This window comes from Opisthocomus hoazin, chromosome 3 (assembly GCF_030867145.1).
Source record: "Opisthocomus hoazin isolate bOpiHoa1 chromosome 3, bOpiHoa1.hap1, whole genome shotgun sequence".
Lineage (NCBI taxonomy): Eukaryota > Metazoa > Chordata > Aves > Opisthocomiformes > Opisthocomidae > Opisthocomus > Opisthocomus hoazin.
In genome coordinates this window covers 74,737,940-74,755,253 of record NC_134416.1, presented here as the reverse complement: position 1 = coordinate 74,755,253, position 17,314 = coordinate 74,737,940, and the positions used below count along the sequence as shown (strand labels likewise).

Sequence of the window (17,314 nt, the reverse complement as noted above, 5' to 3'; positions counted from 1 at the left end):
GTACCACTGTTACCTTCCATGGACTCCCCGGTACAGAGAGCTCCTCTGTGTCTTGGTCTCGAGTCTGAGCCCGGAACTATAGTGTGACCAAGACAAGCACGCAGACCTGGAAACCTGTAGAAGCCAACAGCTTCTACAGAGCAGCTCTTGACAGTAAAGGCTGCCGAGGAAGGTTACAGAACGCCCCGCTGCATCCCAGCACCCAGGAAGCCTTACCCAGTGTTGAGTTAGCTATTCCAGCCCTTAGGTTGGAAGAACTATAGGCTATAGTACTAACCTTGAAATTCTGTGTTACTATTACTTAAAATGTATTTATATTATTTAAAATATATTTAGCTTCTTACTTTAGAAAGGAGAGCTGAAGCTGCTTTCACAGCAGAGACCTCCATACCCTTCATTTCTTGAATGCCTGCTCTTTCTGTTTCCTCAGCAGCAAAAGCTATTTCTCTGGCTAGCCTGGTTACTGTAAATGAAACAAAGAGAACGTTACTGCAGCTCAGCACTAAGTAGGGCGAGTCTCTGCTCTCCCAGCCGAGCTGCCAGGCAAAGGGCAGCAGCGGCTCTGTCACGTGCAGCGTCTTTCACACAAATAATTCCCGCGTGCCGTGCAGCATCGGCTACAACAGACCGAGATTTGAACAGACCAGTGCAGGGGCACGTTTGTGTGTGCGGAACGAGGAGAGGTAACATGCAGACACATGGGCAAAGGAAGGGAAAAAAGTCTTTGAAGAGGGCTTTTGCAAAAAAATACAGACAGAAATATGATAAAATCTAAGCTAAGTGAGGACTCCAGTTATTTTAGTTGGAAAAGATTTCTGAGCAGCAAGAAGTTGTTCCTGGGTAGCTTTCATATACAAAACAGGCAAACAAAACACAAGAAGGTACATCTGGAGGCAAAAAAAAAAAAAAAAGTAAATAATATTATCGAAGATAGAAAACTAAACTGCTCACACCCAGAGGCAGATAAGACGATGCAGGCACTGATACAAAAAGGCCACTGCCCGCCCGCTGTGAGTTCCCAAACGAAAGGTAACACGAGTGCTGCAGCTTTCACAGCATCAAATCGGTATCAGAGTTCTGGCAAACGTCTCAAACGAATTCAAGCAGCTCTGTTGTGTTTCGCTAGAGAAAAAAAACCCAGAAGGAAGGAAGTGCTGGCTGGGATCGTCAACCAGCAAGAAAACAAAGTTGGAGGTATTCAGCCACGTAACGTAGTCCGCTGCTGACGGGCGGAGTGCTTTCTGTTCTCAGACACAGCCCGAGGCCTCCGCGGGCCCCGAGGTGCCCGTCGGTGCCGGTCGAGGCACAATACCCAACAGCATGGGAACGGGAGTGCTGCTCTGGGCTGGAAGAGATCCAAACCCAGTTTCTTCCACAACCTCAGCCTCAGCCAAATGTTGTTTCAGCGTTGCTTAGGTACTTGCAAGAGGACCCACCCCTTCTCAGGCGAGCCTTAGGATTATCAGGCAAGTCACACGTGCCCACCAGTTTGGTCACTTCACAGTAGCACGGCTCCTGCAGCAGCGACTGCCGTTGTCAGGCTGCTCAGCTAGACCAGAGGAACCGTAGGTCCGACGGACAGTGTAGAGAGGAAGGATGTGAACACAGATCTATCACGGCCTCCGTAAGCGCTGTAGCCACCCATGACGCAAGGTGTTGGTCCCTTGACTGTGTTTCTGGAAGAAAGACCCGGCGTAGATGTCTACCCCAGGGAACTGCTCACGTTTCTTTTCCCAGCTAACGGGCCAGGATAGTTCCAAGTGAAGCAACAAATAGAAGGTTAAATGAAGGCAGACACTGAAAAACTGCTTCACACCAGGAAATTCCAACCTCTGGGCCTGAGCAGCACTGCCTAGGGACACAAGTACGTGCTGCCATGCTTGCCGCTGACGTGCACTTACTCCTTGCTTCCAGGAAGGAACGCAGCGACGTTGATTAAATCAGTTTCTGCATCGGTGCACGCGTCCTGTCACTGCAGACTGGTGTATGTCTCGATAACTGACCTGAAAGAGAAGTGTCCAACTCATCTGACACCACCTAACGAGAGGGAATTTCTCAAACATCCACTCGCATCATGGTTTCTAACAGCAGCTACAGCACGTTCTGTCGGTTGAGTGTCTGATTTCCTAGTGCAAGGCTGCTTGATTGTAAGAAAAAAGAAAGTATTTTTAACTGTGGAAAATACTTGAGTAATACGACTTTTCTCATTGGAGCTATTTCTAGCTCAGTGTTTTCAAGATGATGAAGTGCAGAGAATTTAAATACAGTGGCGTGTAATAAGCAAAATTCGTCTCTCCTCAAATGGAACTTATTGGCAGGAGGCCTGACCAAAGCTTATGTTCTTTTCAACTAGTATTTGTGATTCTGAAGCAAATTTTAAAATTCTGTGCTTCAGCGGAGGAATGACAAACGACCACGTTAGCCAATGAGAACACTGTTTTGATTGCTGTGGCTATTTTGGTTCGGTCGGTTTTGCGCAACCGCTCGCAGGCTCCTCTGTACCAAACGCAGCCCTGTTTCCGCACCTCCTTCTGCGTCCTGGCAGCAGCGGCAGCTTCTTCCTTCCGTGGCGGGAGAGGAGTCAGCACTCAGGTCACCGCTGGCGACTGTTTGCTCTCGCCAGTGAACAGCCAGCTCCCACGAGCTGGCAGCAGCAGCTCGGGCTGGCTGCTCCCTGCAGAGCTGCTCCGTGGACCTCCGTCCCACACACAGGAGCGCACACGTTTTGGCCCTGAAAGCACCGACCAGATTCAGAGCCACCAAGCTGGGAATTGCAGCTATGTTTTTTGGTGGTACGAAATTCCACAGTTCTTAAATTTGGGCAACAGTCTCCATTAGTATGTCAATAAGTAAGGATTGCAAATGCTAAGTCTTCCCCCTTCATTCCGATTCTTTGATTTTCTGGAAGTCCTGGAGATCAGAGAATTAAAACATTCTTCTGAATTCCACTACGCCAGAGATTAAAACTTCATTTTTAATAGTGGCTATAGACAGAGCTAGTTACTAGGACTACTTTCATCTTTATTGTTTAAAAACAGAATTCAAGAAAGCTAAGAAGTTCAAAAGAAATTAAGGAAGCACGTATTTATAAAAATGATTATTTTTTCTGGTTATGTATCTAGTTGAATAGCTCATCACAAGTTCATAAAACTGTTTTCTAAAACTGAGGACAGACTTCAAATACAAATTAATTATGCCTCTGTTTTTCTAAGACACAGGAGATCACTTACCTTGAGAAATGAGCTTCACCATTCAGTAAGGCTGAGGTAATTCCCTCTGCTCCCTTAAGCCATGCTACTTCAATTGCTAAAAAGCGGGATGATTTCTCGCCTGCTTGACAGAAGAGCACATGTGCATCAGTGGTGACGCAGGATACAGATGGCAAAGAGGCTCCCACCTTCTTGACAAAGCTCTCCAAATGCAAAGAAATGGACAGCTGTACACAACGAGCTGTACAAAACTTGCGTACAGCACTGTTCGTGCGTCTACGAGGTCCCTCAAAAAAGCATCAACTCTGAAACGAGCAATGACCAAGGGGGACCAGCGCTGTCGCTCACTTCCGCAGCAATAAATAACCCACTGGTGGGTCCATCACCTTTACTGTTTCAGTAATAAAAACAACCTGGTGTTTATTCCTGCCATCTGTTCCTAACAGTAATTAAAACACTGGGCTGCGCTGGTTTGGACTGGCACGCACGAGCTCGCCCCGCTGTACCTACGCTCCCTGCCTTTGGTTCTGTACCACGAGGTGCCTCCAACGAGGGCAGCTGAGCCAGAACAGCCGAGCGGTTTCAACACTCAGTTCCCTCCCTGTCGATGCGCAGTTGAAACCATGATTCGCAGATTCATGTACAAAAGGAAGTTACAGATACGTGTACAGAACAGAAATGTAAGTTATAAACTCAGAGATTACCATTTTTATACTGTAAAAACATGGCACACATGTCCGTGACGCTCAGCGTAACCTGGCTTCGGTCACATCTGGTTCTCTGGCGTTAGAACCTCTCTCTGCATCCAGAGTTCAGCATTAACAAGCTCGTGTGCGGTGGGGAGCGAGGTCAGTGAAAAGCAAAGACACGTGGAACAATTAGAAGCTTAGCTCTTCTGATAGTGAAACTGGGGGAGACTCTTTGGGTTTGCTTTTAAACACAACTGCCCCTCCTATCAATACTGTATCACCCTCTCAGCTGGAAGTTCTCTTCATAGCGAAAAAGGGATCTAGGGACCTTTCGCTGCAGCACAACAGGCACCTTGCAGCACACTGATATTCAAATGCTTCACGCTAAAGAAGGAAATTTTATTTCAGTTTTGGCCCAACCAAGTGTTCCTCCAGCTTGCCGAGCACCTTCATTACTTGTTTCAATACTCTCTGCATGTTTATTAAGTCTCAGATGTTGCTGTCGCAACAAGTGGACTAATTCACCTCAGCAAGCGCCAGCTTACGCCTCAGGGTGGTAACTCAACCCAAAGACAGCAGCCGTGACCCAGCAAGGGGGGCGGGAAGAAGTGGACACACCAAGCTGCCAAGGACCGTCGCGTGAATTTGGACAGCTTTGTAGCTACGAAGAGCTGAACCCAAGGATCACGGAAACCAGGAGTGGCGAAAAGCATCTCGCAGTAAGGAGAGGGCTCCCACTGTACCAAATCTTTCTTCCAAACCAGGCAAATCAAACATCTAGCATTTCTGGTTTATTGCTTGATTAATAAAACATCTTTGAGGCAAGTATCTAGAATGCTCTCATATGAACAAAGTTTATTTTCTCCCTTTAAGATCTCACTAACTTGTTTTAAAACCAGGATCTTTTAAGAGACAGGAAAATGTTAAGCTGTTCCTTCACAACTTTACTTTTTGATGAAAATAAACCCACACATTTCTCCCACTTTTTCAAAAGTCCTCAGCAAATCTGAGATGTTTTTAAGATTTCCAAAAGTTAAAAAATACGCTTCATTAAAAAAAAAAAAAAAAGAAAAAAGACACTTACCAAAGCTCAAGGCAGTTCTGCTTTCCACATCCCAGCCTTCTCAAGTTTGCTGCTCCTTGGTTTTACTCCATCTGTGTCTCTCAGAACAGAAACCGATGTTGGATGCTCTCCGTGCCCGAGAGAGTATCTTACGGAAACCTCCCATGTCTGCAGCTGGACAGACGGCAGTTCCACCTCACCCGCACCTTCCCTCTGGCGTTCTGCCACCCCTTTTGTTTAGTGATGCGAACACACAGCCATTGCGCTTTCACCCCTCTGGCCCCAGGAGCGCAGGGTACGCTACGCTACGGCCGCGCTAAGCACAAGAAGATGCTATAGAGGACAACGCTCGGCGCTGCCTGAGGCACGTCACGGAGCACACACTGGGGGGAAGCTGCCACTCAACGTTTCTGAGCTTGGCCCTTACATACACACGGCAACAGATCCTGAAAAAAATGTACATATTTTATTGGAAGCTGGGGCAATGGACGGAAGAGCACTTACAAATTTTAAGATAACGTAAATGCCTATTTTCCTTTCCCTAATCCCTCAGCCTGGGGAAACTCCAGACACTACCACTTTCGCTAGGCCTTTACTTCTGTACACAACAGGCAAAGTCTCCAAATTACCAGATATATCTAATGCTTACAAAACGTTAGAGATTCTTCAGTTACTTATTAATCCCATTAAAATACTTCTGGTAGGAAACAAATAATTTTAAGGGGAAAGGTACATTCAGTATTGTAAAACATTTGCAATGTACAGTTTTTACAGCAAGTAGTACACCATTGCAGATCAACAAAGATTTATTTTTTTTAATGCACTTGGCTCTTTACCATCTCATGATCCTCTTTACATAAATATTTAACAAAAACGTCTCACTTCTAACAGCAGAAGGAACATCACAGATAAAGACAGCGTCAACCACGTTGCAGAAAGGCTACAACAAAGCCCCTTTCACCCGCCAGTCCTGAGACAGCAAACCCTGCAATTCTTCTTCATCTTCGCTGCCAACAGCCTCATCCTCTTTCTCTTGAGCTGCTCTTAATCTCATGGCTTCCTTCAGCTTCTCCTTCATCAGATCCTGGCGGTTACGCAAAAGCTCAACGCGGCGATAACATTCACTGTCGAGAAGTAAACCGCCTATTAATACTTGTGGCCTTTCCACATTAACTGGATTTTCTACAGTGCTGGATTTTGCTTCTCCAGCTTTGGATTAAAAAAGCTCCACACCTTCCCATCAGTTAAAAAAATATGCTTTTGACATGCCAGCGCACCTCCTCTGCGCTAATCAAGAGGACACAGGCCGGAGGAGAGCTGTGGTCAATTCTCTAGCAATGAGGTCTAATCCAAGTATTTAACGACTGCAACACCACCACAAATTATTTTAGAAAAAGCACAGAACCAATATCCAGTTCCACAGAAGAGGAGACACCATTCTTTGCTCCACTTAACAGTTTTCATGTATGGTAGGAAGGCGAGATACCAACTGGCTATGAATTTGTATAGCTCAGCGGTGGCATCTCTGAACATAGCGAAGCAGCACAAGTGTTCACATCCTGCCTCTGCCTACTGCGTGCTAGAACAGAACGTTTTAAGTGAACGCAATGCTCCAGTTCCAGTGTTTCATTTTCTTAAAAAGTTCTGTCCTTGCAATACGTTTTGTAACAATTGCTGTAGCCATTTTAACAGGGTATTTTGTTGAAAATGCCAGGTAGTATCAGCCTGATTTAAGTACATTTGCTTCTTTCATTCCTATTTGCTAGGAAGCGTCAACAAGGAAAGATTATCTGTCTCCTGTTCACCCTTCCTATCTGCAATACAGTTACTTACAGACGGTCACAGCTGAAGATCTAAAGGCTAAGGAAAATCTGAGTGTCACTGGAATTAATTTGATTTTTAATTTAATTCGAAATAGCCTGCATTTAAATGCACTCAGAAGACAAAGCTACAAAAACAGCCTTTAAAAAAATCTATTTGGAACTTTATTTGGGAAAAATAACAATGGTAACAAACTTTATATTCTCCACAAATTTCTGACTTTGCTTCTATGTACTGCAGCGTCCTAAGCTGCTGGTAAAAATGAATGCTCAAAGACAGCCAGGTTTAGCTCAAGCCCTCTCCAAAATTACATGAACATTGTTCTAAAGACATCCCTGTACTGCCAAAGCTCAGCTCATACCCAATGCTATTGTTATTATATGCTGATCATCTGTAGCACATAAATCTGGCCCAAAGGCTAAAGTGTTGCTTAAATTTTTAGTTTTTTTTCTTTTTGTTGCAAGGTTCATTAAAATCAGAATTCATCTCTTCCTTTTCAATTGCTGGCATTGCCATAATCGCCGTTACTCAACGTATTAAGCTACACGATAATGGTGACAACCTGTTCCACTAAGCTGTGCTTCACCTAGAGTTTAAACTAGGGCTTATCCAACCACCATGTCCAACATTTCAAGAAAACAAAACAAAAAAAACCCACTTCATGTAATCACATGCATCGTTCAACAAAACTTTTAAGTAAACTTTCCTTAGAAACAAGGAGAGTTAGTCACAGAATGGGGCATTTTCAGTACAGCAAACGGATGGTCAAAACACAAATCTCCTTATCAAAATTGTAATTGCAGTGCAAAATACCAGACCTTGCTTTTTAAAAATGTTCACACAAATTCCACGTCAATCAGAATTCACAGAGAAACACAAATTAAGACATTGGACAGGGAAAGGGGGACAGCTTGTTCAAAGAATTTTCCTTCTACTGCTTTATTTTTCCCATGCCTGCTTGCTGTATTTTCGTGGTTCTAGGGCATTCTCTCTTTGCAAATAATTGCGTAACTTTGCACCAAAATTCATGGGTTTATTAGGTATCGTTCTGCAATTTGAGGGAGTCTGTCTTTCCCCTTCAAGTATTCGGGTGATTAATGAAAGGCACTATCACGTAAGGTTAAACTAAAAAATGTTTTTAGCACTCTAGTCAAATAGCGATCCACTGCTGCTGGAGAACAGAAAGTCTGAGGAAAAATTGATCTACTTACATCTGCTCGTCGATTTCTCCAATCTGACGATCTAGTCGTCCCTCCTCATCCTCTTCTGCCACTATTGCTTCTGAAATCTAAACCAGAAAAGCACTAAGAAAATTCACCCTCATCCTGAATTCCCCTGTTGTTCCCTTTTGATGTCTGTGTCTTCCCTTCCTCCCCTCTGCCTCTGCCTCAAGTCGATGTCGACTGCCTACACATACACTCCCACCTTCGCAAAAGACTCCGGAGGCAAACACAGAAAAAAAAATGACCTGGTTTAATTTGAAGTGGAGATGTTTTTTCTTACAACTAAAAGTAGTTTGGCTGCTTTGGGGTTAACCTTTTGAGTTTTTCAATACACTGCTATTTGAAACCGAGCATAAACAAAGTGCGTGCACTCAAAGCCTGAGGCTGCAGTAGGAGCTGCGTCCCCGTGCTCGGCACTTCATGGCACAGGCTTACTGAAAGTATTGGTTAAATATTCCCACCAGATCCCGGAGTGTTTCTAACCTGTTATTTTTTTCAGCATATACTTTCTCAAATCTGAATGTCTGGGAGATGCTATGCAATCAATGGTCCACGCATAACTGAGAAGACTCCTTCTAAGCTGAAGAATTATCTGAATGGCTAATGCTAGCAAAATGTATCCACCACTGCTTTCGTATGAACATTCGCTCTGCTCATAGCGCTGACCACTTTAAAATGAGCAATGATAAATTTTTTGGCACCACTTTTCTTGGCAGTTGACATACGAGCAATTATTTACAATTACAATTAAAAAAACTAGCAAATACTCTGGCGGAAGACTGAGAACACCAGGTACCTTCAGTGACAGTTTTACGTTGTACAAAAGGGCAGGTAAAAACCTGCTCCAGGCAGACTTTCCATACAATGCTGAACAGTAAAAAATGGAAGAACAGAAAAATTATGGCCAACTTACGTCTCTCACACAGAGAATCTTTTGTCACTCTCCCAAATTTTGGGGTTCCTTTCCAGTACATTTAAATTTACAATAACTGTAAAACCCAGGTTACCTATGCTTTAGAGATCCTTTATGAAAAAGACAGACAAACAGGTGGTGTTTTGTTCTGTGTTTTTCAAGCTTAAAATATGAGTATCTCTCATCTAAAGAAGAGCCCACGATTATGTCCTGTTTGGATACAGGACGCTGATCTGAGGTATATGCTATCTGATTTAAATGCAATTTAACAAATGTAACTAGATAGATATTGATGACTGGATCCTGATCAGAAGTTTTTTCAACTTACTTTCCCGTAAGTGGAAAACAGAAGGAACCCTTTGCTCATTTATAAAGTGCATTTAACCACACACTGCACTGCAACAAACAACTGACAAACGCAGATGTCAGTCATTCTGCAGAGCTGCATGAAACTGTTGTTTTCCTTATTGTGCATAGTATTTAGACTCAATAAAAATAGATTCCATTACTTACTGTGTTGACCTGTCGCATTTCCTTTTGAAATTCATCCCATTCTTTGTCCATCTGATCCTTCGGAGCATCAACTTTTCGCACCTAGGGAACATGAAAAAACAGGCTTATTAACAATTTATGTCTGGTGACTCTCTGGGGCACTGTAAAACACCTGGAGAAAGAGGACAAATTATGCTGCATTCTCAGGAAAGGTCTGGTCAACGTACTTCAGTTTAAGTGATGTGTATGAATAAGAGAGTGCAGCTGCACAATGGTCTTGGAGGAAAAAAATCTGACTCTACTCCTGGATTAAAACAACCTTTTTGACTGTGGCATTAAAGAATAATTGACTAAGAATGGATGGTGTGGAATGTTTGGATTAAACAAGTGAATTAAGTCTGTTAATTTGATGGGCTGTAATTACACTGTGTCAGGTGATAACTTTGAAATTCTTCTGTAAGCTGCCTGTGCAATCCTATATAGTAGTTTATCTCACAAGCCAAAAAGCAGTGAGTTATTTGCCTTTGGCATAACATAAAATCTCAGATGATTCAGTCAGTAGTCTGACTGGCGTTAGATAGCCTTGACTACATTTCAAATCTAGTCTAATTTAGTTGGCTAACAGAATAAATAGTACAGCCACATACCAATTTTAATGACATGCAAAGCTTTTTATTCTGTGGTAAGATGGCATTAATTACTAAGACAAGACGACTGAAAAAGTAATAGCTGTAAGAATGTGTTCAAGATCTACAACTAAGGCAATCAAAATTGTGCTTTTAATACAAGCAAATAAACAAGATAATCTACCTGTGTAACCAGAACTTCCACAATTCAAGACAGGAAGATGTGGCGTGTCACACAGGTTAGGCAACAGATTATGCCAGGCTCTGGACCGGGTGGAAATTATATAGGAAAAGAACTAAGCAGTTTGAACAGAGTAATTCATGACACCACCTTTTTGCTTTAATTTTATTTTTCCTTTATTCATTCCTCTCTTTCGGTAGTCCCCATCATGGTAAAGACGACAGTTTGGTGTGTTTTGTTTCTGAACGATTATATGAAATCCAGTAATATGAATTAAGTTTATAGAATAAATTAGAAGCTTCCAAGCAAATTACGTACTGGGAAGTAATAGTCATCACTTCATTCTTCTGTTCTGTGATTATTTCTATCATATGTGTATGTATTGTGTTATTATGCATTGTGGTTGTCTTTTGTAATTCATAATTATTTGTATTTCTTACAATAAACAGTAAAGATATTATTTTTCCTTGAAATATTTATCTAATCCACAATTTATATGCTTTAAAAAATCCTGATGTAAAGAACCAACATTTTTCAAGCCCACAATTACCCTTCCAAAAAGCTCGCTGTTAGTTCTGAAAGTAATTATTTTGTGAATGATTCCAACACAGAATCACTGCAGCCATCACAATATAAGCGGCGTCACAAACATTCTCCTTCCCCTGCGTATCAGCTAAACTTAGACAGGGCTGATTCAACAGAAAAGCACCTGCAAGCAATTCAAGGAAGAGCTTACTGGAACATGTATCCACTTGTAAATGTTATCAGCTGAGGCAATGACCAGAACAGAGACCGCTAACTGGTGTCCTCACAGATACGAACAGATTCTCCTTTGCCGGCTAGGCATTCTGCTTTCTAAGATTCCCAAGTCATGGTGAAACCGAGTACTTGAAAAGTGTAACGTACCACTTAGTCACATGCGAAAGAGAAAAAGCGCATCTTTTTCAGCTACCTAATTCAATATTCAGAATGTCGTTATTCAAAAACAGTCACATATGCCAATACGTGGGCATGAGTGGTGCCAGAAGAATCTTGCCAGAGCGAGTAAGAGACACCTCAGCTTGGCACGGTGACAGGGGAACTGACTGAACGTACAGCAGCACTGTTTGGAAGGTCTCCAGAAGTCATGGCTAGACCTCGCAATCCAATTTAAATACATCTGCAGTCTTCCACAGTGTGAAAAATAGGGAAATATACTCAAGGAAAATAAAAAAGATTTTGAGCCTACACCACTATTACTATTTGATAAGGGAAGCAGGAAAGTCATCAAACATGTGGTAGATTTCTGGGGGGAGGGGGAGCTTTGTATTTCAAGTATCGGTGTTTATTTTTGTCATAATCTGGTACTGTGCACGTTGCAGAAAGTATGAATGATTTTCATCAAAATTCCAAGATTTTTAGTTGCGATTTTTTTAAGAAACAGATTGAATGTGCACTTCTTTTCCAAGCATCGAATAACCCCATAGCAGTAAAAGACAAGCGAGCTGAAAACCAAGATCACTGCTGTAATATGCCAGTACTAGAGATCACAGCGTATGCCACAATCTACCTATTTCCATCCTAACAGAAGGCATAGTTCTGAGTTGCACAGTAACTCTTAATACTTTTCAGCCAGATCTCTCAAAGGAAATTAGAGAACTATTTTTATATCCTCAATTCAGAGGTAGAACTCGATGTACAAATTCAGTGAAATGCTTTTCCTGGGGTGACTCAAAGAGATACAAGTAACAGGTGCATTCTCCAAATCTCAGTCCAGTGTTTTACCCAACAAATAACACTTCCTTAGTTTTCTTTAAGAGCCACACAGGAACCAAAATCAAAAATACACGCCGAGAGATGATTTAAGAAGCTCTCACTGTCTGCCTCTGCCCCTTTTCATGTCTTCTAATTAATAAGAACCGAAGTAGTTCAGCCATTTCCTTCTATTCTGGTATGAGTAATTACCTGGAACAGCATCTTCACAAGTCAGAAAATCATTACAACTGGCAGAAATAAACCCAGCAGCATAAAACGAGCAGATCACTTACTTTTGCATCCACTTCAGGATCATCAAAGAAACCTTCTGGCAAAGCTTCAGCAGTGTTTTTTTTCCTGAAACGTTTGATTACCATTATCTCCAGTTAACACTTTACAACCTGCTTTACTGTAGAGTTAAAAATAGCCAAGAATAAAATCCATAATCTTTTACAAAAAGATCTAGAAATGACGAAAGCTTTTTTACGCCCTGAGTTTTACCTACAACCATCAAAACTTGTTTCTTCAGTTTGGTCTTATTAATTTATTTTTGATTTAAATTTCAATTTAATTAACTTATCAATCAACTTACAAGGAACTGCACAGACAGGTTTAAACCTCACTGTCAAAACAAGAGCTTAAGCTTTTTGAACTATTCTTTACAGCGTGCCGAGCACTCAAACATTTTAACAGCACAGTCTCTACTTTCAAAAGCCTAAACCACTGCCTGAAAGAGTGCCCAAGTGAGCTGAACCATTACTACAGAGGGAGCAAATGGTTTTCTTTAGTTAACAGCAGCAGCTGAAACTAAGCTTCAGAAGTAGCCTGTGTTAAAAACTGTGAACAGAGATGTCAAACAGGCACTGCTCCACCTCTTGTCCTGCCCTTAGGGTGTGAAGTACCTGTCTGAAATAATGCTAGATGCTGACGTATACATGAACTACTCTGCATACAAGTTAACAGTAAGGCAGATTTGTAAGTGATCACAGTCTGCACTCCCTGGAAGGATAATGTTTATTTACGGTTCCCGCATTTATCAATAGTTGATTTGACTGCTTACCTTTCCACTGTCTTCTCTTGTGTCTCTGCTTTCTGTATGGATCCTGAATGGGAAACTATAGGAGCAGCTGTAGTTTTGCTGTCAAAGAAATCTGTAAGAAAGGACAGAAGCCTATGAACAAAAAGAACTGTTTCAAGCTTCTTTATAAGTTCTGACTAGACAGGAATTTCAATTACTACCTTAGTGAGTCAAGGGAAGAACAGCCAGACATTATTTCACTTGACAGCCTCAAACAATTAGAACATAAAATCAATAAGCATAGTGAAAAAACACCACACAGTGACAAACTGGCAACGAATCTCCTTTCTCTACTTCCAAGATAACACACCCTAAACCAGCTAACAGCAATAATTAGAAAAACAAATGAAAACCCTTCCACCATCAGTCAAAACACAGCTTCTCCTTACTGAATCACTTACTGTTTCAATGATCAATACCTGCAGGCAGAGAATTAGCTGTTACTTCCTGAGTTGGAGGTGGATTTTCAGATTTACGCACAACGCAAGATTGGCTTGATTGATCTTGTTCCTCCTCTTCATCATCATCATCATCATCATCATCGTAATTTCCTGACAATAAACTGGGACCTGAACCCTTTGAAAGCTGTTCGTTTGCACTATCTTGCTCAGTTTCATCAAAAAAATCTGCTGGTAGCCTAGTAAAGAACACACAACATGAATATTTCAAACTCTGTCACAAAGATCAGTTAGAGTGTGGCATCTGAAGGCCACTCAATCTGTGAGCAATGCGATCGTTTAGATATTGTGCAGTGCCCTGAACAGGGCAGCTACGGAGGTAACCATTGTCTGCAGGCAGCACAGACCTGTTGCTTTCTTTTGAAGTTCCCCAGGAATGCTCAGGTTAATTCTGAAAACACATTTCAGTTCCACTTTTGTGTCTGAATACTCAGTATCAGAAACATTAATAAAAATATCCTGCAAGTGCATTTGACGGAATGGCAGCTTAGGTAACTTTCTTTCCGCATTCAAAGTTATTCACATCTATATACCTGCTGTGAACACATTAAATACAAAATTCACAGTTCAGAGGTCACATTAATGTCACGTAAACCTTGATACCCTTCATGTCTAAACACACCCACTTATTTTGGGTACCTACTGCGGCTCAGAACCGCAGCTTAGAAGGGCCATACAGGCTCAGCAATGAGAAAACCCAGATTTGCTTAGAATAGCTGCAGGCCTCCAGGCCAAACATTTTTCCAAGTTATATTTTTAAATCATCGTATCGATCCGTTTAATAATGAACAAACCTCTCAACTGTTCATTTTGCACACACACTCAAAATTTCCACAAAGTGTCTTCTAGTGTCAAGATAACAGCACATACCAGCTATGCAAGATAATAACGATTTATCCTGTGAAGAGGTGTGCAGGAGACCTGCGGGCCTCGTGTGACACCTGCCAACCCCACAAAGATGTCCAAATACCAGCAGAAATCTTCAGAGGCAGTAAAATGCTTAACCCAATCCCGTGAAGTCAAATACACTGTTCAACTGCAAGATACGCATTTACATGAAGTTCAAGTGACAAAAACATCTTAACAAAGATCTGCTGATGGCATATTTCAGTACTTTTTGTGAATACCATTTAAATGTACACTTAAGGGTACATTTAATATTCGTCTTAATTTCAGACTACCATCTCTCTTCTGAAGTATGCTATCATTGAAGATCAAAGTGCATGCCACAATCTGGTTATTTTCATTCTAGCAATCTGCCTGACACCACCACATATTAATCCTTGAAAGTCTGACAGTGACAGTAAAATAATTCCTGTTTTGTCACAGACTCTAGAGGTAAAACCACGATCTTCTCATCTGCACTGAGGAAGACGCCATCATGTTTAGGAATATACACCCAAGTTAGAAAATTGGCAGCAGCAGAGACCTGCTGATTCTCTGAATCTTTACCCTTGGCTAGGCAGAGTAGACAAGGAAAAACAGGCTACGAATGTAACAGTTGGTACAGTCACAAAAAACACACATGTAGTAAGAACTACTTACCCAGATGTAGACGTATGTGGCTTTTCGTCTGTACCTGTACAACAGCCAAGAGTCACTTCTTACAACATATACTTTTAAAAGACATATTCCTAAAATAAAGTCTTACTACAGCACTAAATTCACAAATGTATGCTTTCACATATTTCATATATTTACATGTTCAGTAGCACCAAGGGAAAAAAAATAACTCTCTTTTAGCATGAACTTCCACACGTGATTTGTGGCAATCCAGTGGCTTGATCCCAGTGAAAAGGAATAACAACACTTCTGAGCAAGTGCTTCTGCTGTTTAGCTTACACTGTTTTGATCAAGCCCACAGCCCCAGAACCTAACTGAACCCAATAACTGAAAGAAAAACTACGTAAACTGACAAAAGTGGAGCTTTCTCCTCATTGGTGAACTCAAAAAAAAAAAAAAGGCAAGAAAGACTTTTTCCCTTTTCAGCAGCAACAGGCTGACATTAACCCAACAGTCTTGTGTATTCACACTCATTTCCATGGGATAAAACCAAAAACGTTCAAGATGCAAAATGGCCAGATTCTGCCCAAGTGCTTGGCAAGTACTTTTCTCTCCTTACCTTTTACTCTCTTTAACTCTGTATTTTCTGCGTCAACGGTTTTTCTCTTGACAGGATGAGATGACGTGCTGGCAGCTGAACTGGTCGCTGTCTGCTTTGTGCCTTTTAATTCTGCAACTCTCTGTGAAGGAGTACAAAATACAGGAGGCTTTCCCAGCAGGAATTTCTGGATTGCAGCTTAAAATACAGCTCTTTTAGAAGACTTTATTAAAACGAGCTAGTATCTTTCCATAATAAGGCCACTGAAATAGACACCACAGAAACACCAGTGTTTCTGTCGGCCTGGTGAATGATGCGACGCGGGGGCAGAGGAACCGGTACCTGCACAAGGCAGGCTGCAGGAGTGGGAAAGGAAAGGCTCCTGTCGGTGGGGTGGCAGCAGTAAAACAGCAGAGGACAAAGCAGGAAGGCTGCTCTCACCTGCAGCGTTCGGCGTTTCAAAACCAAAAGGCGGCAGCGCTGCCAGGGACGCGTCAGTGTGCCCTGCCACGCGACCTGCGCAGAACGCGGGCAACAAGCTACAGCCCCTCGGTTCTTTTGCCCTTCTCCCCGGTACTTGCAAAGTGAAACGCAATCTCTCGGCTTCCGCTAAGCAGCGGCAGAATTTAAAAGGATAAAAAAAAAATCTGACTTAAGGTCGCATCTCAGTTGCAAGCTCCCCGAAACTGCTTCACAAACGCTTTACCTTTACTGCTGAGTTACTAAAACGGCGCGTGTTTTCTTAACGACGCGCAAGCTGCCGCCTGACGGCCCCCGGGCAGCAGAGGGAGGCCGAGCAGGGCCTCCCCGCCCAGGGACGGCGAACCGGGACCAGCCACCGCGGGGCCGGCTCCGCCTTCAGAGCGCGTCCCCCGCCAGCCGCGGGCCGGCCCCGCCAACGGGCGCAGCGGCTCTGAGAGAAACGACGCGGGCCCAGCCCGCCGGCCCCGCTTCCGCGCCGCCCTCCCCCGGCCCCGCTCACCTCGCGGTGCTGCCGGCCGAGGGCGTGGGTCTGCCAGAGCAGCTCGCTCTTCACGGGCGCGTTGCACAGCGCGCAGCTCAGGTGCCCCAGGCTGTTGTACGTGGCGCCCGCCGTTAAGGGAAGCAGCCGCTGCGTGCCGACCCCCGCCCCTCACCGCCCCCTCCCTCCCCCCCGCCGGGCCGGGCCGGCCCGGCCCCCGAGGCAAGGGCCGAGGCGGCCGCTGCCGAGGATATTTGGCGAAGGGCGAGTCGATCCGCTTCCTCCCCGCGTTCTGCCGCTGCTTCTCCCGCATCAGGCGCCGCAGCTCCTCCTGCCGCACCTGCTTCCGCCCCGAGCCCACCCCGCCCGCCGCCATCTTCTCCCCGGCGAGCAGAGCGCAGGGGCGGCGCCGCGGCGCAGAGCGAGGCTTCGGCTCCGCCCCGCCGCGCGCCGGATGGGCGGGGATGAGAGCAAGTCCCGCCCCCGAGCTGGGGCGGTGGCGACGGGGCGTGACTTCGCCCGGGGGGCGGGACTGAGAGGCCCGGCCCCGCCCCCCGCCGCCAGAGGAAGGCAGGGGGAGGAGCGGGAGCGTCCCAACATGGCGGCAGGCTCTCGTTCCCCGGCTTCGCCAGGTTTTTCCGCAGTTAGGCCTCTGAGGCAGTGCTGCAACTCACGGGCCACAGCCCTGAGTCAGTTCCCTGAAGAGTGCCCCCCAAAATCTGTAAATGGCGACAGAGCTGCCCCAGCAGCCCAGAGCCCCTCCGC

The 17,314-nt window shown here is 44.0% G+C and overlaps 2 protein-coding genes across 3 annotated transcripts in view; one reads left to right on the top strand and one right to left on the bottom strand.

Annotated features, from left to right (window-relative positions):
• LOC104338159 (poly(rC)-binding protein 3) overlaps positions 1-9,437 on the top strand; it is a 548,717-nt gene extending 539,280 nt beyond the window's left edge. For both annotated transcript variants that reach the window (XM_075416693.1, XM_075416692.1), the window contains exon 15: positions 8,505-9,437. In XM_075416693.1, the coding sequence (XP_075272808.1) occupies positions 8,505-8,565 (61 nt within the window). In that variant the 3' untranslated portion in view covers positions 8,566-9,437. The remainder of the gene's footprint in view (positions 1-8,504) is intronic.
• Positions 5,409-17,000, bottom strand: ZNF830 (zinc finger protein 830). The gene is made up of 10 exons (XM_075416696.1): positions 16,804-17,000; positions 16,571-16,670; positions 15,610-15,730; positions 15,033-15,066; positions 13,449-13,666; positions 13,012-13,102; positions 12,245-12,308; positions 9,432-9,512; positions 7,994-8,070; positions 5,409-6,085 (listed from the first exon to the last, which is right to left on the bottom strand). The coding sequence occupies exons 1-10, from the start codon at positions 16,923-16,925 to the stop codon at positions 5,902-5,904; spliced, it is 1,092 nt and encodes a 363-aa protein (XP_075272811.1). The 5' UTR covers positions 16,926-17,000; the 3' UTR covers positions 5,409-5,901.
• Between the last annotated feature and the right edge of the window lie 314 nt (positions 17,001-17,314).

What these genes read in the sequence shown, in the direction of transcription:
- ZNF830 (XM_075416696.1), bottom strand. Translation starts at nt 16,925, where the DNA reads ATGGCGGCGGGCGGGGTGGGCTCGGGGCGGAAGCAGGTGCGGCAGGAG. An exon ending in ATCCTGAAGTGGATGCAAAA is followed by an intron (nt 9,513 to 12,244) that starts GTAAGTGATCTG and finishes CATGTTCCCTAG; the next exon opens with GTGCGAAAAGTTGATGCTCC. An exon ending in AAATGCGACAGGTCAACACA is followed by an intron (nt 8,071 to 9,431) that starts GTAAGTAATGGA and finishes TTTCTGGTTTAG; the next exon opens with ATTTCAGAAGCAATAGTGGC.